At 38.9% G+C, this 23,525-nt stretch overlaps 1 protein-coding gene across 1 annotated transcript in view; it reads left to right on the top strand.

The window, feature by feature from the left end:
- UIMC1 (ubiquitin interaction motif containing 1) overlaps positions 1-23,525 on the top strand; it is a gene marked incomplete at both ends in the record, with an annotated part of 115,666 nt that overhangs the window by 35,703 nt on the left and 56,438 nt on the right. The window contains 3 exons of the mRNA XM_084242779.1: positions 18,841-18,965; positions 19,649-19,754; positions 20,066-20,802. Coding sequence (XP_084098905.1) covers positions 18,841-18,965; positions 19,649-19,754; positions 20,066-20,802 — 968 coding nt within the window. The remainder of the gene's footprint in view (positions 1-18,840; positions 18,966-19,648; positions 19,755-20,065; positions 20,803-23,525) is intronic.

Below are 23,525 nucleotides of genomic sequence, written 5' to 3'. Positions count from 1 at the left end.
TTTCAATCTTGGTGTATCTGTTGATGTTTGTCTTGTGCCCCAGTATGTGATCGATCCTGGAGAATGATCCGTGTGCGCTTGAGAAAAATGTGTACTCCGTTTTTTTGGGGTTTAGTGTTCTATAGATGTCTGTTAAGCCCAATTGCTCTAGGTCCTTATTTAGAGCTTTGGTTTCTTTACTTATTTTTTGTCTTGTTGATCTATCCATTGTTGATAGTGGTGTGTTGAAGTCTCCCACTACGTATGTGTTTTCTCTGATGTCTGTTTTCAGAGAGGACAACAGTTGTCTGATATATTTTGGTGCTCCTTCGTTTGGTGAGTATATGTTAATGAGTGTTATTTCTTCTTGAAGTATTGTCCCCTTGATCATAATGTAGTGACCATTGGGGTCTCTTTTTATCTTTTTGAGTTTGAAATCTGTTTTATCTGATATAAGTATAGCTGTTCCTGCTTTCTTTTTTGGTCCATTTGCTTGTAGGAGTGTTTTCCATCCTTTAACTTTGAGCCTATTTTTATCTTTTGTAGCTAAATGTGTTTCCTGGAGACAGCAAAAGGTTGGGTTTTGTTTCTTAATCCAGGATGCAACTCTGTGTCTTTTTATTGAAGAGTTTAGTCCATTTACATTTAGAGTTAATATTGATATGTTAACATCTGTATTTGCCATTGTGTTTGTCTTTCCTTTGATTTTATTTATTTATTCTTTTAATAACTTTTTTTTTTTTTTTTGCCTTCTTTCATTATTATTCGTCCCTCTGAGGTTCTGGCTTTAGGACTCCTTGTAGTATTTTTTGGAGTGGGGGTTTAGTTGCAATGAAATTCCGGAGTTTCTGTTTTCTGGGAAGGTCCATATTCTTTCTTCAAAGATGAAGGAGAGCTTTGCGGGATAGAGTATTCTTGGTTGGCATCTGTTTTCTTGGAGTCTGTTGACTATGTCCCTCCACTCTCTCCTTGCCCGTAGTGTTTCTTCGGAGAAGTCTGATGTCAGCCTGATTAGTTTTCCTTTGAATGTTATCTGTTTCTTCCCTCTTGCCAGCTTCATTATTTTTTCCTTGTCCTGGATTCTTGGGAGCTTTACTATTATGTGTCTTGCTGTATTTTCCTTTCATCGTGGAAGTTTGGTGTTCTTCTTGCTTCTTGTATATCAATTTTCAGCTCCTTCTTCACATTTGGGAAGTTCTCTTCAATTATCTCTTTGAATATTTTCTCTGTTCCTACATCTCTCTCCTCTCCTTCTGGTATTCCTATAACTCTTATATTTCCTTTCCTCATGGAGTCAGATAATTCCCGAAGTCTTTCTTCGTTCTTTTTCCTTCGCACTTCTCTTTCCTTTTCTGTTTTGGTTCTTTTTATTTCTGTGTCTTCAAGATTACTTATTCGTTCTTCCATTTCATCTATTCTGCTTTCATTGCTTTTCCCAGAATTCTTTAGTTCTTCCATTAATTCTTTGATCTCCTGCATTTCTTTTACTTCCCTCTTTAGGGACTCAATTTCTTTCTTCTGACCATTGTTTTCCCTCTCTAGGGACTCAATTGCATTCTTCTGATCGTTGATTATTTTTCCCTTATCATTGTTTTCCTTTATGACTTCTGTCAGTTTTTTAATCACGGCAATTTTAAATTCTCTTTCTGGAAGGCTCAGAAATTCTTCCAAGTTATTGTCTTTGCAATCTGGGGGCTGGCTTTCTTTTTGTGGTGTGCTTTTTCTCTGGAGAGTTGCTAGGTTGCGTGTGGTTCTTCTCCTCCCTACTGTCTGTTTTCTAATTTGCCGTATGCGTTGGGACACTGTGTTGTTGGGACTGGCCGGCATCTTGGGTGGGCTCCTCTGTTCCCCTCTGGTTCCTCCAGGAGTCATCTGTCAGTTTCAAGCAGTCTTTACTGGAGAAAGGTCCCTGTTCTAAAATGCCGATGTGGGGACACACTCCCCTGTGCGCCTGGTCTGCCCCGGCGGTGGGTTCCTGCTCCCCTCTGGGCTTGGACTGCAGGCCAGAGGGGGTCTGGCGTGGGCGAACTTCCCCCGCTCACCTCTGGCTCCTGAGGAAGCCTTCTGCAGGTAGTCTTTACTGAAGAAATGTCCCTGTTCTAAAATGGTGATGTGGGACACACTTCCTGCGCGTCTGGTCTCAGGCACACTCTTCTGCGCGCCTGGTCTGCCCCGGCTGTGGGTGCTCGCTCTCCCTGTGGGCTCAGACTACTTGCTCGGAAGGGGCCCGGTGTGGGCTAACTCCCCAGCTGGCCACTAGCTCCTTCAGGAGCCTCTGCTGGCTTCAAGTCGCTAGGTGGCGCCAGAGATCTCTCCTAGAGCCCTTGGGGAGCTGATTTTCCACCCCGTGGGACAGGGAGCAGAGCGGGGATGGTAGGGTACACCTCAACGGCTTTGGGGTGCTGTGTCTGCCTTGTGCCCCACCGTCGTGGGGAACCCACGCCCCTAATTTCGTGCCCCGGGTCTCAGTTCCAAAGCCCTCAGTTCCAGGACACGGGCTGTAGCCCAGATCAGTGGCGCGGGAATGGCGCCTTTTGAATCCCGCTCCCCTGCCTGGGCGCCTTGTTCCTGCTCACTCAGGGAGGGCCTCCGCCGTCTCCCCGCAAGCCTAGGTCGCAGGCGCGGGGACCTGGGCAGCTGCGATCCGAGCGCCGCTTTCCACGGAATCTTACCGGGCGGCCGGGGCTGTGTGCTGGTGCTGGTCTCCTCCTGGGGGGCGGGGCTCTCTTTAATGGCGCCTGGAGCTCACCTCCGCGGCGGATCCTGCAGGGTTCTCCACAGCTCCCGTTCACGGGGTGTGGTGGCTGCAATAGTTCCTTTCCACTCACAGACCCGCTTGCTGCGTCCTTTGTTCTTGTTGGCTGTTTTGGTTTGTTGTTTTCCTCCTCTCTGCCGGTCGGAGAGTGCCGCCTCTGTGGGCGGGGGAGGGGAGCAGGGTTCTGCGCTTCCCTCCCTTCTCGTCCTCTTTTATGGCAACTTTCTTCTTTGGGCAGTTTGCTGGAGTCGTCCGTTTATCTTCCGTGTCCCAGTTCTCACTGGGACCTGCCGCTTTTCCTCCCTATTAACTTTTTTTAATGGGAGATCTTACTCGCAGCGTTTCCTCGCCACCATGTTGCTCCGCCCACTCCTTTTTTTTTTTAATAGAGGCATGTTTTTATTTATTTATTTGTTTGCTTGTTTGTTTGTTTTGTTTATACATGCACTTGGTACAGTCAGAAGCGTGGGAGGGTGAGAGAATTCACCAGAGCCAGAGCAGGGAGCAGAGCAGGCAGAAGGACCAAAGTACACTGCTGAGGGAAGCAGCAGGCGGCAGGAGAGGTCTGCGCGCCATGTGGGACCCTCCTCCGGTGGCCGGGGAGCAGCCGGGGATCGAACCGGCGCCGCAGAGGCCGCGGGCAGCTTCGCAACCCAGCGCTCTACTGCTGCGCCACTGGGGAGGCCCTAGATGACTGCTTTATTACAAAAGATATAACTCAGGAATAACCGCATAGAAGAGATGCTTAGGGCAAGGCATGGGGGGAGAAGTGGGGAGCGTCCATCCACTCTCCAGGTGTTCTCCCAGTAATCTTGATGTGTTTGCTAGTCCAGAAGCTCTCCAAATCTTGTAGTTCAGGGATTTTATGGAGGCTTCATTATATAGCTCTATTGATTAAATCATTGATTAAATCTTGCTTTACCTTCAAGTGAGCTCCTTTCCCAACTCAGAAGGCAGAGTGTGAGGTGTGGCTGAAAGTTCTAACCCTTCAGTTATGTGGTTGGTTTCCTTTGTCAGCCAGTCTCCATCCTTTGGGGTGGTCTAAAAGGAAGTCATTAACATAAACTCCAATGTGATTGAAGGGGGCTTATTATGAAAAGCAAAATATGCCTTTGTCACTGTTCATTTAGGAAATTTAGGAATTCTTTAACGGGAACAGGCACAAACACCAAATATATATTTATTATTATAAATCAAAATATCACAGAAATCCTTTCTTGGAAGTTTTGCCTTCTCTTCTGACATTGCTAATCACAAAGTTATTAAATATATTTAATAATAAATATATTTTTGCATTTTAATGTGAAGTGCAATGTTCATATATTTCAGTGAACTTTTCAGAAAGTACGGTAACTAGTTGAAATTGTTGCAACAGTTTAGACAAGTCGGTGTCTCTTAATCTGAATTTGATTTAAAGTATAATTCTCAACTTTCTAAAATTATCCATGAATAGCTCTTTTGTTATTGATTCATTGCATTATATCTAGAGGTAGCTGTCAGTATGATTAGATCTATTGGATATATTCAAATTACTATCAGTCTTGAAAATTATTGGTAGTAGTTACTTTAAGATATAAAAATCTTTAAATGATCGTTAAATTTTATTATCATTGGAATACTACTGATAGTTGTCTGTTTGGTTATTCTTCATCTTTAAGTCAACATGGGTTTTACTTATTTATTTACTTGTGTCATGCTTTTTTTATTCAGTCTGACAACCTCTGTCTTTTATATTTACATTTAGTGTAATCATTGATGTGATTGGAATTAAAACTGACCATTTTGAAAGCTTTATTTTTTTTTTACTGTTCTTTGTTTCCTTTTTCTTTTTCTGTTCTTTTTTTGTATTGTTGAATATTATTTTATGATTCCATTTTGTTCCTTTTATTGACTTACAAATAATTTCTCTTTTTAAAAATATTTAGTGTTTACCCTTGCATTTTTAATACACAATCACAGTCACCTTCAAATAATTTTATATTGCTTCACATCTAGTATAATGACCTCAATAGTATATTCCCAATTACTTTATGCCCTCCTTTGTGTTATTTTTGCTGTTCACTTTACTTTTGCTTGTTATAAACCCAAAATATTAATAATATTTTGCTTTAGATAATTGTCTTTTAGAGTGATGAAAAAAAGTTCCATACTTTATTTATTTTTTAAGATTTATTTTTATTTATTTATACAAGCACTGGGTATAGTCAGAAGCGCGGGAGGGCGAGAGAATTCACTAGAGCCAGAGCGGGGAGCAGAGCAGGCAGAAGGACCGAAGTACACTGCTGAGGGGAGCAGCGGGCGGCAGGAGAGGTCTGCGCGCCATGTGGGACCCTCCTCCGGTAGCCAGGGAGCAGCCAGGGATTGAACTGGCACTGCGGAGGCTGCGGGCAGCTTTGCAACCCAGCGCTCAACCACTGCGCCACCAGGGAGGCCCTCCATACTTTATTTATGCCTTTTCAAAGGCTGTTTATTTCTGTCCTAACTTCTGCCAGTATCATGTTCTTTCTACTAAAAGAAATTGTCTCTTGGCAGTTCTCTCATTTTGTCTGAGGTTGTCATTTGGAGATAATTCTTTTTATGGTACCTGTTATTGAGGTATAATTTACGTATCATACATATCATATATTTCATCCATTTAAAGTGTACAGTGGTTTTTAGTGTATTAGTAGTGTTGTGCAACCATCACCATGGTGTCATTCTAGAATATTTTCATCAGCCCAAAGAGAAATCACATATACTTAGTCAGTTACCCAAAGCTTACCGCATGCCGTCCAACTCTAGACAACTACTAACCTACTTTTTATCTCTATAGATTTATCTGTTCTGGACATTTCATATAAATACAATTTTATAATATGTTGACTTTTGTGACTTTTACTTAATTAGCTTAATATTTTCAGATTCAACTCATCCATATTTTGGCATGTATCAGTACTTCATTCCTTTATTGCCAAATAATACTCCATTACATGATGGTACCATATTTTGTTTATCCATTCATCATTTGATGGACATTTGGATTATTTCTACTTTTTGGCTATTATGACTAAAGTTGCCTTGAACATTCATATACAAGTTTTTGTGTGGGCATGTTTTTATTTCTCTAGGGTATTTTTCTAGGAATGGAATTCCTTAGCTCTATGGTAAACTCAATATTTAATTGTTTGTGAAACTGCCAGATTGTTTTCTAAAGTGGCTGCACTATTTTATATTTCTACCAGCAGCGCATGAAGGTTCTAATTCCTTCACGTCTTTGCCAACACTTGTTATTTTCCTTTTTTAACATTATTATGGCCATCCTAAAGGGTGTAAAGTGGTATCTCATTGTGGTTTTGATTTGCATTTTTCCAATGCTGATGATAATGAGCAGCTTTTTGCATGCTATTGGCCATTTACATATTTTCTTTGGCGATATGTCACTTTTGCTCATTACTTTTTTATTGTGGTAAAATACACATAAAATATACCATTTTAACCATTTCAAATGTTTCTATCATGAAGGGGTGCTAGATTTTGACAAATGCTTTTTCTATGTCTATTGAGATAGTTATGTGGGTTCCACATTCGGTGAGTTAATTGATTTTCATAGGTTAAACCAACCTTGCATTTCTGGGATAAGTTCCACATAGTTGTAGTGTTTTTCTATTTTTTTGCTGTATATTTTTGTATATTTCTTATATGTTGTTGAATTTGGTTAGTATTATTTTGAAGATTTTTGCATCTGTATTCATAAGAGATACCAGTTTATAGTTTTCTTGTGATGTCATTGGGCTTGGTAGTAGGATGAATAGTTGGGCATTATTTCCCTTTTCTTCTGTTTTTTGGAAGAAATGAAGAATTGGTATTGTGTTGGCTGTTCTGGGTCTTTCACCTTCTCTTTAGAATAAGTCTGTTAATATACATAAAGTAACTTGCTGGAATTTTTATTGACTCAGTAGTTCAAGTTGGGAAGAACTGACCACCTAGCAATATTGAATCTTTCCTTCCATGAACATGGATTATCTCTTCATTTAAATTCTTTTTCATTCATCAAAATTTTTTAGTTTTCCTCTTGTAGATCTTACACATTACTTTGTTAGATTTATACCTAAAGTATAAGCATTTTATTTTTTCTGGTGCTAATATATATGGTATTGAGTTTTCTGTTATTTATTTATTTAAAAAGATTTATTTATTTATACATAAGAGAACTGGTGTACAGGTCAGAGGTGCGGGGGGTCAAAGGATTCACCAGAGACAGAGTGGGGAACAGAACAGGCAGATTGACTGAAATACACTGCTCAGGGCAACAGCAGGCGAGACAGGAGAGGTCTGCTGTGCCATGTAAGTAGGTTAGGTCCCTGGCCTGGGATGGAACTTGTGCAGCAGTGACTGTGGACAGCTTCATCGTGTTGAGACCTACCCCCTTGCACCACCAGGGAGGTCCGGTATTGAGTTTTAAATTCCAAATTTCACTTGTTTATTGCTGGTATATTGGAACTTGATTGATTTTTCTATATTAATCTTGTGTCCTGGAACCTTGCTATAATTGCTTATTAATACCAGAAGTTTTTTACCGATTCTTTTGGATTTTCTAAATAGGTAGTTATAGTATATATGAACAAAGTTTCATTTCTTCTTTCCCAATCTGTATACCTTTTATTTCCTTTTCTTAGTTTTACTGCGTTAGCAAATCAATATGATGTTGAAAAGGAGTGGTAAGAGGGAACATCACCTTTAAATATAATAACTTTTTTTTGGTAGGCTTTCTTTATCAAGTTGACAGAATTCCCCTCTATAGTTTACTGAGAGTTTTTTTTTTTTATCATGAATGTATATTTGATTTTATTCCATGCCTTTTTCTACATTACATGATATGATCATGTGTTTTTTTCTTTTTTGTTGAGTTGATCTGATAGATTGTATGAATTGATTTTTGAATGTTCAACTGGCATTGCATATATGGCGTAAGTCTTCTTGGTTGTGATACATAATTTTTTTTATGTTACTAAATTTGATTTGCTAATATTTTGTTGATCATTTTTACAACTGTGTTCATGAGAGATAATGATCTGCAGTTTTCTTATAATGCCTTTTTCTCATTTTGATGTTAGGATTAATGTAGAGCATAGAATAAATTAGGAAATATTCCCTCTGCTTCCACCTGCAGAGCATATACAGAATTTGTATAATTTATTCTTTAAATGTTTGGTGGAATTAACCAGCGAACACATGTAGGCCTGGTGATTTCTGTTTTGGAAGATTATTAATTATGGATTCTATTTCTTTAATAGATACAGACCTATTCACGTGGTCTGTTTCTTATATGAGTTTTGGTGTGTTATGTTTTCAAGGAATTGGTCTATTTCATCTAGGTTATCAAATCTATGGCAGAGTTGTTTACAGTTTTCCTAAAGTGGGAACTTAGATAATTGATTTTAGATTTTTTACACACACACACACACACACACACACTCACGCTCACACACACGCTCACTCACTCAATGCTATAAATGCCCTTGTAAGCATTGTTTTCATTGCATTTCACAAATTTTGATTAGTTGTTTTTTTGTTTAATTTAGCTCAAAATAGTCTTATATTTCCCTTGAGATTTCATCTTTGATCCATTTATTTAGAAGTGTGCCATTTAATCTCCATATATTTGGGATTTTCTAGTTATCTTTCTGTTATTAATTTCTAGTTTAATTCCATTGTAATCGGGGTGCAGACATTCTTTTCTTTATTTTTTAAGATTTATTTATTTATGCATATAAGAACTGGGGTACAGGCCAGAGGTGTGGGGGATGAGAGGATTCACCAGGGACAGAGTGGGGAACAGAACAGGCAGACTGACTGAAATACACTGCTGAGGGGAGCAGGTGAATCAGGAGAGATCTGTTGCGCCATGTGGATTACTTCCCTGTCCGGGGATTGAATTTATGCTGCAGTGGCTGCGGATTGCTTCAGAGGTTGCATCTTAAACCCTTGTGCCATCAGGGAGGCCTCAGACATTTCTTTTGTTTGAAATTTGTTGTGTTTTATACTGAAAATGTGGTTTGTCTTGGTGAATATTCTGTGTGAGCTTGAGAATGTATGTTCTGTTGTTACTGGTTGAAGGTCCATTATAAGCAGTTGATAGGTGGTGGTGTTTAGTTTAACAACACCCATATCCTTACTGAATTTCTTCTCTTGCTGGATGTCCATTTCTGATAGAGGCATCAAAGTTTTCAACTTTGAAGTTTTTAACTTTGAAATTCTCAATTTCAGTAGATTCATCTATTTCTCCTTTCAGTTTCTCTAGTTTTTGCCTCATGCAGTGACTCTGTTGTTAGGCACACACATGTTGAGAATTGTTATGTCTTCTTGAAAGATTGACCTCTTTATCACATGGTAGTGCTCTTTATTCTTGATACCTTTCCTTGCTTTGAAGTATGCTCTATTTGAAATTAATATGCTAGTCTTTCTTTTAGTTAGTGTTACTGTGGTGTATTTTTAAAATCTATTTACTTTTAATGTTTATGTCTCTATGTTTAGTGAGTACCTGTATTCCCTCCTTGTCTCTTCATCCAGGAACATTTTTCCCTATGCTTTCCATTTCTTAATGGATCCATGAAAAGCTGTATTGATTTTTTAGTCTAGCCATCTTTTTATTTGTTAGGACAAATAACAACTTCCAAGCTCCTTAAATATAGAACCAGGAGTTGATTGTGTCATTTTCATATACGGTAATACTTTACATGCCTTCATGTTTAGCATTTCGATACCAACTTCTGAGTCTCTTCAGTTAACTTGATACAATTAACTTAAACCATTGCCTGGTTTTAGGTATTTAAGTCAGTGCTAGTATTCACATCTTTTTGTTTATGGCACTTTTCTTTTTGGTGATTGCCTGTGATAAATTCCCAGAAGTGATATCACACTGTTTGAGAAGGTACACCTATCCATAAGAGTTATGACATAGTATGTTCATGCTTTCAAAAGTGTTTTATAAATTTACACTGTAACTGCTATATGTAGATAAATCAACTTTATCACAATTGCAGAATTGTATGAGAAGAAAGTTCTAAGGAAGAGATTTGGGCAGGAAAATAATTTACCTTGTTTATTTTTTTTGTTGTATGAAATGTTCTTTCAACCATTTTATATACCCACAAATTATATAGATTCTCTGATGTATACTATTGAATTTTGTGTTCTGGATTGTTAACAGCCTGTTTTCACATCTCAGTGTGAGGCCAACCTGAGTGTTGGGGGACATTAATCATCATAAATTATGATCAGTGTAATCAGTCTCACACAAGTTGTGTTACTACTCTGTTTAGCTCAGCAGAATAATCTGATAAGATGAAGCAGTTCAGTTGGAGCTTCTAAGGTTGACACTTGATATTTTTCCTTAATGTTCTCAGGTGGGATTCAGTTTGTTTTTCCATTTTTTCAAATGGTTGAATTCTTATATAATAGAAAGGTCAGGTAAAATGTGTTCTAGTCAATAGTGATCCTGAGTTTGAGTCTTAGATCATGTTATGTAAAAATGGGACAATAACTAGTGAATACTAGTGAATAAAAATGTCCTTTTACCCATTAATTCTGATTGTGGTAAAGTAAATGTGTTATGGTGGTTTTGTCCAGTTATGTCGCTTTATTGCTATCTGTAAAATGTACATAAAATGGCTGTGTTAGAAAGATAATACATTGTATTGTAAAGTTTTGAATTTCCTTAAATAATGCATGATAACAACAAATAATTGGATTATTGATTATTGGTAGTAGTAATTAACAGTTGTTAGGCACTTGTCTGCCAAGATCTATACTGTTTCACATGTATTAAATTATTTAATTTTCATAGCAGCCTTAAATATTTTGTGAACTATGTAGGTGTGAACTGAAACAAGTATTTAAAAAACATGGTATTTTCATGAGATTTCCTAAAGTCAAGAGTATATTTGCTGTATGTATGTGTCCAAAGATTAAAAGAAGCAAAGTAAATGGGGGAGAGAGATGTTAACAGACCAACACCAGTATCCAGTTACAGAGGATAAGTAAGGCACAACTAAAGAGGCAAAATGAAGATTTAAACCCTGGCAGTCTGGCCCTGGTGTCTTCTTCCTAGATACTAGAAAATAGAACCACACTGTGTTACTCATTAAAGTTCTTGTTTCAACTGTGGGACAAGAGAGTAGAGTCTGGAGAATACTTCAGTTAATAAAGCAAAGCTTCATCTCTCCAGAACCTCTGGGAAATGGAGTATTTTAAAAAGCAGAGTATTACAAAGAACTCAGAATTACCTCTTTTGCATTACATGGTTTTTGGTCCTCTTACATTGAACATAGAGGATATAATCAGCCTTTCTTGATGACTTAATGACTTCATTGGGATGTCAGTCTTTCTAATTTTAGCAATTCTAGTTGTATGTTTTAACTTATATTTTTGTAATGACTAATTATCTTTTCATGTGCATATTGGTGGTTCTCATAATTTCTTTTGTGAAGTATCTGTTCAGATCTCTTGCTAATTAGTTTAAATATTAGATCACTTGTTTTCTTATTATTGAATTGTAGGCATTCTTTATAAATACTGAATACATGTCCTCTGCAGATTATTTGTATTGGTGGTGTGTTTCCCCATTTGTGACTTACCTTTTAATTTTTTAACTTTCTTAACAGCATGTTCCAAAGAAAATTTTAAACTTTTGATAAATTTCAATTTTTGTTCGTGTTTTTTATTTATTTATTTTCTTTTTTAAAAAGATTTTATTTATTTATTTTAATTAATAATAAATTTTATTTTTATATTCCCCATACAATTTCAACCCCCCCATTCTGGCCCCAGTCCCTCCCCTCCTGCCCCCCACCCCCCAAAAAGTGTCTCTGGTTCATAGTTTTTTGTTGATTTTGATTTTCACTTTCTTACAGTTATTCATTTTCCTGGTCCCTTATTTAAGTTTTCTAGATTCCTGCTATGAGTGAGACCATTTGTTCGTGTTTTTTTAAAAAAAAAAAAAATTTATTTATTTATACAAGCACTGGGTATAGTCAGAAGCGCCAGAGGGTGAGAGAACTCACCAAAGCCAGAGCAGGGAGCAGAGCAGGCAGAAGGACTGAAGTACACTGCTGAGGGGAGCAGGGGGCGAGGCAGGAGAGGTCTGCGAGCCATGTGGGACCCTCGCCCATGGCCGGGGATTGAACCGGCACTGCAGAGGCTGCAGGCAGCTTTGCTGCCCAGTGCTCAACTGCTGTGCCACCAGGGGAGGCCCTCGTGTTTTTTTTTTTTTCAATATAGGAAAAGTTTTTTTTTTTTTTTTTTTTTTTTTTTTTGAGACTAAGCAGCTAAACATATATTACCAGTAATTGGGGGTGGACTATTACCAGTAATTAAATCACAGTCAAATTCAAGTATTCATTTGTTGCATACTTTATTCTTTGTATCTTAAGTTAAAAAGTAAAGTTTTCCGGGCCTCCCCAGTGGTGCAGTGGTTGAGCGCTGGGTTGTGAAGCTGCCCGCAGCCTGTGCAGCGCCGGTTCAATCCCCGGCTGCCGGCTGAATGTCCCACATGGCGCGCAGACCTCTTCTGCCACCTGCTGCTCCCCTCAGCAGTACACTTCGTCCATCTGCCTGTTCTGCTCCCTGCTCTGGCTCTGGTGAATTCTCTCACCCTCCCACCTTTCTGACTGTACCCAGTGCTTGTATAAATAAATAAATAAATATTTAAAAAAAAATTCAAGGAAAAAAAAAAGTAAAGTTTTCCTGGATACTTATTTATGTTTGTAAGTGGCACACAAAATGTTCAGTTTCACAAAAAGTAATATTCAGTAATCCTTTAAGTGCAATTTTTCCCTCTTTTATTTTTTAGTTTTTTTAAATTTTATATAATTCTTACATCATTTTTCATTTTTGCACAATGTATGCATTTTCATCTTGGTTATATTCCCCATACAATTCCCACCTCACTTATTTTGACCCTAATCCCTCTTCTCCTCCTTCCCCTCACCCCTGTAGAGTGTCTCTGGTTTATAGTTGCTTGTTGATTTTGATTTTTTTCTTTAATATAATTAGTCTTTTTCCTGGTCCCTTATTTAGGTTTTCTAAATTCCTGGGATGAGTGAGACCATCTGATATTTTTCTTTTTCTTTTTGGCTTATTTCGCTGAGCATGATCCCTTCCAGCTCCATCCATGTTGCTGCAAATTGCACGAGCTTATTTTTTTTGATTGCTAATAATATTCCATTGTGTATATATACCACATCTTCTTGATCCAGTCATCTATTTTGGGGCATATGGGTTGTTTCCATAGCTTACCTATTGTAAATAGTGCTGCTATAAACATTGGGGTGCAGGTGCCCTTTTGAATTAATGATTCTGTGTCCTTTGTGTAAATACCTAGGAGTGGAATTGCTGGATCATATGGAAACTCTATCTTTAGTAGGTTGAGGAATCTCCACACAGCTTTCCATAGCGGTTGGACCAGTTTGCACTCTCACCAGCAGTGCAGGAGAGTTCCTTTTTCTCTACATACTTGCCAACATTTGCTGTTGCTAGTTTTTTTAATATGTGCCATTCTCACTGGTGTAAGATGGTATCTCGTGGTAGTTTTGATTTGCATTTCCCTGATTACAGTGATGTTGAACCTTTTTTCATATGCCTGTAGGCTATTTGCATTTCCTCTTTGGAGAAGTTTCTTTTTAGCTCTGCTGCCCATTTTTTGACTGGATTATTTTCTTTTGTTTTTGTTGAGTCTCATCAGCTCTTTGTAGACTTTTGTGATCAGTCCTTTATCATTAGTGTTGTGTGCAAAAATTTTTTCCCAGTCGGTGGGGTTTCTTTTTGTTTTGGTTATTGTCTCTTTTGTGTTACAGAAGCTCTTTAATTTGATGTAGTCCCAGCTGTTTATCCTTGTTGTCCCCAAGATCAGCAGACTCGGCGTGCATAGCCTCCAAGAATCCAAAGACAGCTGATGCAAATGCAAAAGGGAGTTTATTACGGGCTCGAGACCGGGCCCTCGACACGCACTGATGCAACAACGGCAGAGGTCGAGAGCCCCGAACAGAGGAAGCAGGGGTATCTTATAGAGTCGCGAGTGGCGCGAACTTTGAAAGAAGCTGGCAATTACTCATTGGCTACTACAAAGGCATTTTGGCGCGCGGTTACAGTTTCAAACTGATTGGATGGTTAGAGATGCTGTCCCATTTATGGATAGGACTGCCCTCATTGGTGGCTGGGGTGGTCTGCTTTTTCGTCACCAAGTGGAGTGAGGGTTGTGACTGCTGAAACTATCTCCGGAATGCGGCTGGACAAGGACTAACATAGCAAGGTGGAGGATATACAAAATGGCGAAACCTTGGCTAAGCTTGGTTCCACAATCTTTGTCTTCACTATCACTGCTTTGGGTGATGTGTCTTTAAAGATGTTTTTGAGGTGCATGTCATGTAGTGTTTTGCCTATATTTCCTTCTATGTATTTTATGGTTTTAGGTCTTATGTCTAGTTCTTTAGTCCATTTTGAGTTGGTTTTTGTGCATGTCGTGAGGTATTATCAAGCTTCATTCTTTTGCATGTAGCGACCCAGTTTTCCCAACATCATTTATTGAACAAAATTTCTTTGCTCCAGTGCATATTCTTTGCTCCTTTGTCAAAGATTAATTGACTGTAAATGTGTGGATTTATTTTTGGATTTTCTGTTTGGTTCCATTGGTCCGTATGTCTGTTCTTGTTCCAATACTATGCAGTTTTGATTATTATGGCTTTGTAGTATAGTTTGAAATCTGGGAGTGTGATGCCTCTATTTCCTTTTTGATTTTTTCCAGGAGAGCTTTGGCTATTTGGGGTTTTTGGTGGCTTCATATGAATTTCATCAATATTTGTTCTATTTCTTTGAAGAATGTCATTGAAATTTTATTGGAATGGCATTGAATCTGTACATTGCTTTTGGTAGGATGGCCATTTTGATAATGTTAATTCTTCCAATCCATGAGCAGGGGATGTCTTTCCATGCCTTTTTGTCTTCTATTTCTTTTAACAGTGTTTTATAGTTTTCTTTGTTTAGGTTATTTACCTCTTTTGTTCGGTTTATTCCCAAGTATTTGTTTTTTTGGTTTCAATAATAAAAGAGATGATTTTTTTTTTATTTCTTCTTCTTCAGATTTATTGTTTGTGTATAGGAAGGCTACTGATTTTTGTGTGTTGATTTTGTATCCTGCCACTTTACTAAACTAAACTGATTGATTAGTTTAATTGGTTTTGTTTTTTTAAAGATTTATTTATTTATTTATACAAGCACTGGGTACAGTCTTGCAGAACTCGTGCTGTGCGGGAGGGTGAGAGTATTCACCAGAGCCAGAGCGGGGAACAGAATAGGCAGAGTGACGAAATACACTGCTGAGGGGAGCAGTGGGCAGCAGGTGGGGTCTGCGCACCATGTGGGACCTCACCCGGTGTCCGGGGATTGAACCGATGCTGCAGAGGCTGTGGGCAGCTTCGCAAGCCAGCGCTCAACCCAGCGCTCAACCACTGCACCACCGGGGAGGCCCAGTTTAATTAGTTTTTCTGTGGAGTTTTTGGAATTCTTTATGTATATTATCATATCATCTGCGAATAGTGATAGTTTGACTTCTTCTTTGCCTGTTTGGATTCCATGTGTGTCTTTCTCGTGTCTTACTGCTCTGGCTAGGACTTCCAGTATTACAATGTTTCTCTCTTTTTAAGCTAAGTGCAATAATAATTTAATACAATAAACTAAACACATGCAAATAACCTGTATATTCTGAATTACAAAAGTGTCCATCACTACATATGGTTTTAGTCAAGTACACATTTCCACAATGAGCAAGTACTAACAAATGTTAATAAAACACTAACCCAGATGCTTACCTTGCCATCAGCTTTTTATTTTTATTATTTTTTAAAGATTTATTTATTTATCTTTACAAGAACTGGGGTACAGGCCAGATGCTGGTGTGTGTGTGTGAGAGGATTCACCATAGACAGAGTGGGAACAGAACAGGCAGATTGACTGAAATACACTGCTGAGGGGAGCAGCGGGTGAGTCAGGAGAGGTCTGCTGCACCATGTGGGTCACCTTCCCGGCCTGGGATCAAACTCGTGCTGCAGTGGCTGCAGATAGCTTTATAGTGCTGTGTCTTAACCGCTTGAGCCACCAGGGAGGCCCCGCCATCAGCTTTTTAAGCAATGCCATTCCTGCTTCTTGAAAGTATTTATTTGCAGAAGCCCTGATCTGAAATGGAAAAAGGAGTTCTTCTAAACTTGACAAATAGTATGTTGTAAACCTAAAAGGTTTTAAATAAAAACAATCTTCCAACATGGTAACATTCATATGAAACTTTTTTTTTTAAGTTTTTTTTTTTTAAATTTTATTTATACAGGAACCGGGGTACAGGCCAGATGTGCGGGAGGGTGAGAGGATTCACCAGAGACAGAGCCTGGAACAGAACAGGCAGATTGATGAAATACACTGCTGAGGGGAGCAGCGGGCGAGACAGGAAAGGTCTGCTAGCCATTGAGTTGCTCCGAGGTCGGTGGGGATCGAACCGGCACTGTAGAGGCTGCAGACAGCTTCACAGTGCTGCGCTCAACCCCCTGCGCCACCAGGGAGGCCCCATATGAAACTTTGTTTCTCCAAAAATACTCTTGTCTTTTGAAATAAAAGAATATTAAAACAAATTTTCTTAAGAGATTCCTCTAGGAGACTTTTTTTAAAAATTTTTTTTAAGATTTATTTATTCGTGCATACAAGAACTGGGGTACAGGCCAGATGTGCAGGACGGTGAGAGGATTCACCAGAGACAGAGTGGGGAACAGAACAGGCGGACTGACTGAAATACACTGCTGAGGGGAGCAGCGGGGTGGGGTAGGAGAGGTCTGCAGCACCATGTGGGATTCTGCTGGCTGGCCAGGATCGAACTGGCACTGCAGAGGCGGAGGACAGCTTCACACTGCTGCGCTCAATCGCCTGTGCCACCAGGGGAGGCCCTAAGAGACTCTTTCTTATATCATCTTATTCTTGAAAGAAACACAGATACAATAATGAACAAAATAGGCAAGCACTCTGCCTTAAAAGAAACTCAGTATTCACCTATCTGAACATTATAATCTAAAAACTTTAGAATACATGTATCACATGCTCAGCTATCATAAAGTCAAAGATACCATTTAGATTTCACATATTAAAGAATTATAGTATAGCCTACAGTGGCACAAATATACCTAATACATTAATATTACTTCACTGTTTTAAGTTGTCAAGACAGAAATAACTGCACGGTTTGCAAGTTGCTTCAACTTATTGGGTCATTAAAACCCAATGAGTAGTTAAAGTATAATAAATATAAAGGTAGTCAGTTAAAGACTCATATATCACTCTAAAATCAAAGACATGAAAATAAATGTGGAAAACAGTGTGTGTCCATTATTTACATGACTAGAAATCAGGACCTTCCTGTGGAAATACAGTAATTATATATGGTTTCTCCAGAAGTCAGTGAAGCTTCAGAGAGTGTAAATTTGCCTCACCATATACTTTTCTAGCCCATTTCAATTCTTCATTCATAGTAAGCAAGTCTTATTCTTCTAGTGTCCTAATGATCGTTTATCATTTTTTTTACATTATCTGGAGTTTTTAAAATAATTTTTTAAGAGAAACTTCTGTTTATTAATTTGATTATCTTATAGTACAGCTTGTATTGGAAGAATAGGACAAAAGCTTGATTCTTTATTCTTTATTTTACCAGTTTTCAAAATAATTGATTCACTAATATTCTTTAACAATGATCAGTTTAGTTGTGTGTGTTTAAGTAGCACTATGAACTCAGAGATTTAACACTTGATTTTTTTAAAGATTTATTTATGCAAACAGGAACTGGTGTGTAGGTCAGAGGTGCAGGGGTCGAGAGGATTCACCAGAGACAAAGTGGGGAGCAGAAAAGGCAGATCTACTGAAATACACTGCTGAGGGGAACATTGGGAGAGATAGGAGAGGTCTGCTGTGCCCTGTGGGTTAGCTCCCTGGCCAGGGAGTGAACTCTGGACAAGGTGGTTGGAGATAGCTTGACAGTGCTGAGACTTTAACCCCTGTGACACCAGGGAGGCCCCGCTTTTGGTTTGTTTTAACTCACTGCATTCATTATCCTTATTGATGTTCCAGTGGTTTCATTTTTGGTTAGTGAGAATCTTTTAAAGTTAGCTCTTAACTTTTTTTTTTTTTTTTTAAAGATTTATTTATTTATTTACTTATACAAGCACTGGGTACAGTCAGAAGCGCGGGAGGGTGAGAGAATTCACCAGAGCCAGAGCGGGGAGCAGAGCAGGCAGAAGGACCGAAGCACACTGCTGAGGGGAGCAGCGGGCGGCAGGAGAGGTCTGTGCGCCATGCAGGACACTCCTCCAGTGGCCGGGGAGCAGCCAGGGATTGAACTGGCGCTGCAGAGGCTGCGGGCAGCTTCGCAACCCAGCACTCACCTGCTGTGCCACCGGGGAGGCCCAGCTCTTAACTTTTGATATGATCCTTTTGGTATGTGAGATTTTTTTTTTCTTTACAGATATGCCAGATATGCCAGATATGCCAGCTCATCTTTTATGTGTTATGTGTCAGACTTGGTATCAACCATTTCTCAAAAACACCCCACTTACTATTAGTGGAAATGGTATTTGGGGACCACACTTTGGTAACTAGGGAATGTTCTTTTTCACTGGCTAAATCAGAGAATCATGAAGCATAAAATTCTTGTTGAATTTTGAACATAAAGCAGTCTTATGATATATAGCAAAAAGTCTTGGAGTGGGAATCAGTTCCTCTTTTTATTCATTTAGCAGTATCTACCACGTGCCAAAAAACTCTTTTATGTGCTTAGAGGTACAGAGTGAACAAAATAGGCAAGAACTCTAACTTCATGACAGCTTACAGTCTAATTAACCCAGGATTCTTGCTGTAAGCACTACTAAGAATTTTGACCAACAGACCTTACTTTTGGGGGACTTTCCTCATTTATAAGGTTACAAAATTGTACACAGTTGTCTGTAGTGTCTTCAATTGAAAAGTTTACTAATTCTGTTTTTGCCTCCATGCTTATTCAATGTTTGTCGTATCCCTCCCCTTTTCTTTCCCCTATTCTCTTACAGAGATGACAGAAGAAGAACAGTTTGCTCTGGCTCTCAAAATGAGTGAGCAGGAAGCCAGGGAAGTGAATAGCCAAGAAGAGGAAGAAGAGAAGCTTTTGAGGAAAGCCATTGCAGAAAGCTTGAATGTAAATATGCAATGTTGAAAAAGTTTTGTGAGGATTGATCAGCAATATTCTTTCACTTCTGCAGCGTTAATGGTTGCATTAGGAGCTAGCTATGGTAGTTCATAACATATTCAACTAACATATATTTCCCCTAACAATTTTAACGTCCATGTTGATTTGTTGGTGTGCTCACTTTGAAATGTTTTGTTAATTCTATATGAGAGTTTTTTTCCACTCTGCAGATTTAAAGTCCATGACTTAAAAGAATGAAATATAGTAGTTGGCAGCATCTGAAAAACGGTACCAAATGGCAGGAAATCAAAATGATAATGTGCTTACCTCCACTGTTTTTTGGGTAGAGCAGAATGTGAACCAGGGTGGGTTATGGAGTGAAAAAATGGGCAGTTTAAAAAATTTTCAAATAATGTTAAATTGTGACTCAAATATGTATAATTGAAATTACTTTAAATGTGAAGAAGATTTGCCACTGGCAGGTCCTGAGCCTTCCTTTTAATATAGTGATCTAATGCAGCACTTTGCACGTAGAAGGCATTCAGTACACTTTGTGGAATTCATTTGAATTGAGCATCTACGCTTTGGAGAGGAGAATCTCTTAGGGACATGACCCCCACCTCCCCTTTCTGACCTTCCTGTGTAGCTATTTGAATAATAAACATGGTCTGGTGTGGAATCACTTGTTTCAGAGTTGCCGGCTTTCAGATGCTTCAGCTACCAGATCTCGACTTCTGGCCACTGGACCATCTTCACAGTTCCACCAAGAGAAGACCGCAGACTCTGGGACCACTGAAGGCATGTCTCCCTGTTCTGACTCCTTCCACTCATCAAGTAGAACCTTATCACAGGGATCTCATGCTGAGAGTAGATGTATAGAAAAGTCCCAAATCCCTTTGGTGTGGTGTTAAAGAGGTTAAATCAGAAAGTAGTTGAGATCTTACTAAAATGCAGCATATATTTATCTCCAAGGGAAAAACAATATATGGTTAAACCCAAAGAAGAGCCTTTTTTACCCACATTATGTAATTCTTGGTAAGTGATAACTTACCAAGCTCTTTTAATAAAAAAGTTTGTCCTTAGCCTTACTTTTTCTCAAATACTTACAGGCATATGGCAGCCGGTACCTCCATCACTGTTTAAAGGCTCACATATCAGTCAGGGAAACGAGGCTGAGGAAAGAGAGGAGCCTTGGGACCACACTGAAAACACTGAAGAGGAGCCGGTCTCTGGCAGCTCAGGAAGCTGGGACCAGTCAAGCCAGCCAGTGTTTGAGAATGAGAACATTAAATGTTTTGACAGATGTATTGGCCACTGGGCTGAGCACACACAGTGTGGGAAGCCACAGGAAAGTACTGGGAGGGGTTGTGCTTTGCACAAAGCTACCCATGGTAGGGGGGACACATGTAGGCATTGTCTGCCTACCTCAGCAGATTCCAAGAGTCTCCAGGACATTGGTGGCACTGTGCACTACTTCTGGGGTATTCCATTCTGCCCTTCTGGAGTAGATCCTAACCAGTATACCAAGGTCATTCTCTGTCAGTTGGAGGTTTACCAAAAGAGTCTGAAAATGGCCCAGAGGCAGCTCTTAAAAAAAAAAGGGTTTGGGGAACCAGTGTTACCTAGACCTCCTTCTCTGATCCAGAGTGAATGTGGCCAAGAAGATCAGGCTAGTGAAAAAAATGAAGGCAACTCAGAAGAGATGGGAGATGAAGACAAAAAGGAGAGGCAGGAGTCTAGGGCATCTGTCTGGCATTCAAAAACCAAGGATTTCCAAGAAAGCCCAATTAAAAGCTTGAAAGAGAAACTTTTGTTGGAAGAAGAACCAACAACCAGTCATGGTCAGGTAAGGGTCAGTGATGCTGTGATTAAGGATGATTTATTCACAGATTAAACAAGGATTATTTTTAGCTATTTGTTGTTTTTGTGGTCTTTTCCTCTGGTTTTTAAAGTAATATGTGCTAACTCTGGAAACTCAGGAAAATAATACACTTAAAAAAGTGTAAAGAAGGAAAAAAATACCCTTAATTCCAGCACTGAGACAATCATTTCTACACATATAAAAATATATATTTTAAAATTTTTCAATAAAATGAAGAGTCATCTGTATAAGTTATTGTTTCTTTTCTCCACTTAATTTATCTTACATGCTTGAAAACATTATCCTGCCATATGGGATGTACCATATTTCATTAAAAATTTTTTTTTCCTAAGAAGTTAATGTATTGAATAATAATGTTCACTTGGCTCAAATTTTAAAAAGATAGAAACAAATTAAGTTTGTTTCTTATTCACATCTCTAGCCAACTGCTCTGGAGTCAGCCTTTAGTACTGGTTTCTAGGGTATCCTTCCAAGATATTTTATGCAGTACAAGCAAATGGGTGTACATAGTCTTTCCTCATCTTTACACAAATAATAGCATACTCTATATATTATTTTCTATTTTGTTTTTTTCATTTACTATTTCTGTGAGATCATCCCATAGCAGCACAATAATAATTTTTTAATACAATGTATATGAATAAGTTTATTTTATATAGGGCCCTTTTGTTGGATTCAAGTTGTTTCTCACATTTTCTGTTAAAAGCACTACTGTAGTAGTGTCTAGTGCAGAGAATGTTTTATCCAAATGGGAGATATTTGTAGGATAATTTCTTGTAGATTTAACTGGTGGCTGCGTGCACCTTGTTAGCTATTGACATATTGTGGTCCATAGAGGTGTACATTTACACTCTGACTGCAGTGCATGAGTACCAGCTTCACCACAGTTCATATGGGTACAGTAGTACCAGGACTTCTTGATCTTAGCCAATCTGAGAGATGAAAAATGTAATCTTAATTTGTATTTTTTATTATGTATATAGTTGAGATCTGTTTGTATTTACCTTGTCATTTTAGATTTTCTGGACATTTTTACATTTTGACTATCTTTTTCTTAGTGGCTTGTTAGGTACCTTTTGTATGTTAAGGGAAACTTTTGTGATATTAAGTGCAGATAGTTTACCAGTTTATTTTTTAGCTATCATAATGTTGCATCTGTGGTTTTTTTTATTGGTGGTTTTATATAATTTATTGAAAACAGTCTTGTTGGGGACATTTAGTTTGCCTCTTTTTCTGATATATCTAAATCATATTATAGATGAAAGCTTATTTTGTCTTTTCCTCTGAATATTATAAAAGCAATTACATAGTTAAAATCTTTTGGTAAACTATACTTCTAAAGGGAAATTTAAAAAAAAAATTATTTATTTATGATTACAAGAACTGGGGTATAGGCCAGAGGTGTGGGAGGTGAGAGGAAAACAGAACAGAGACAGAGAGGGAAACAGAACAGGCAGATTGATTGAAATACACTGCTGAGGGGAACAGCGGGCGAGTCAGGAGAGAGCTGCTGCGCCATGTGGGTAGCTCCCTGGCCAGGGATTGAACTCGCGCTGCAAAGGCTGCAAACAGTTTCACAGCGCTGCACTCAACCCCTTGTACCACCAGGGAGGTGGTGGTACAAGAGAGTTTTATTTTAGGACTAGATTGTATTTTATTTGCATTTCTGTTCTTGGTTTTGTTTTGCTGATACCATGTTCTGTCACCCTGTTTGTCTTATATTAAGGATTCAAGAAAGGTTACTTGAGAGAAATTTCATAGCATGGTGTAGAGAACATGAATTTGGAATTTGAAGTTTGACTTTTGTGTTTTAGTAATTATGTGCCTTTGGACAAGTCATTTAACCTCTCTGAATCTCAGTTTTTTTTTTTTTTAAGATTTATTTTTATTTATTTATACAAGCACTGGGTACAGTCAGAAGCACGGGAGGGTGAGAGAATTCACCAGAGCCAGAGCAGGGAGCAGAGCAGGCAGAAGGACCAAAGTACACCGTTGAGGGGAGCAGTGGGCGGCAGGAGAGGTCTGCCCGCCATGTGGGACCCTCCTCCAGTGGCGGTGAGCAGCCGGGGATCGAACTGGCACTGCAGAGGCTGCGGGCAGCTTCGCAACCCAGCGCTCAACCACTGCGCCACCGGGGAGGCCCTCTGAATCTCAGTTTTTATATCTATAAAATGATAATAGCATTTCATGTGAATTATGTAAAATGCCTAGTATAATGTTTAGGAGATTATAGACAATAAATGGTAGTTCTCTTTAAGGGACCAGAACTCTATTCATTGAGGGTACCTGTGGGAATCATTCTTCCCTAGCAGCCTTTATCCACACTCTGGAACAATTGCCATATAGGAAGAGAAAGTAGTTTGCTTAGCAGTTCACCTTGTTACTGGCCTTTTTTTTTTTTTTTTTAAAGATTTATTTATTTATGTATACAGGAACTTGGATTACAGGCCAGAGGCGGGGGAGGGTGTGTGTGAGAGGATTCACCATAATCAGGTAGATTGACTGAAATACACTGCTAAGGGGAGCAGTGGGCGAGTCAGGAGAGTTTGCGGTGCCATATGTGTATCTCCCTGGCCAGGGATCAAACCTGTGCTGCAGTGGCTGTGGATAGCCTCATAGGTTGCATCTTAACCCCTTGCGCCACCAGGGAGGTCTGTGACTGGCCTCTTTTTAAAGGAAAGTTAGTA

The sequence above is a fragment of the Talpa europaea genome, assembly GCF_964194135.1.
Source record: "Talpa europaea genome assembly, chromosome: 9".
Taxonomy (NCBI): domain Eukaryota; kingdom Metazoa; phylum Chordata; class Mammalia; order Eulipotyphla; family Talpidae; genus Talpa; species Talpa europaea.
The sequence above is the reverse complement of the archived record's forward strand: the minus strand, read 5'-3'. Positions and strand labels throughout refer to the sequence as shown.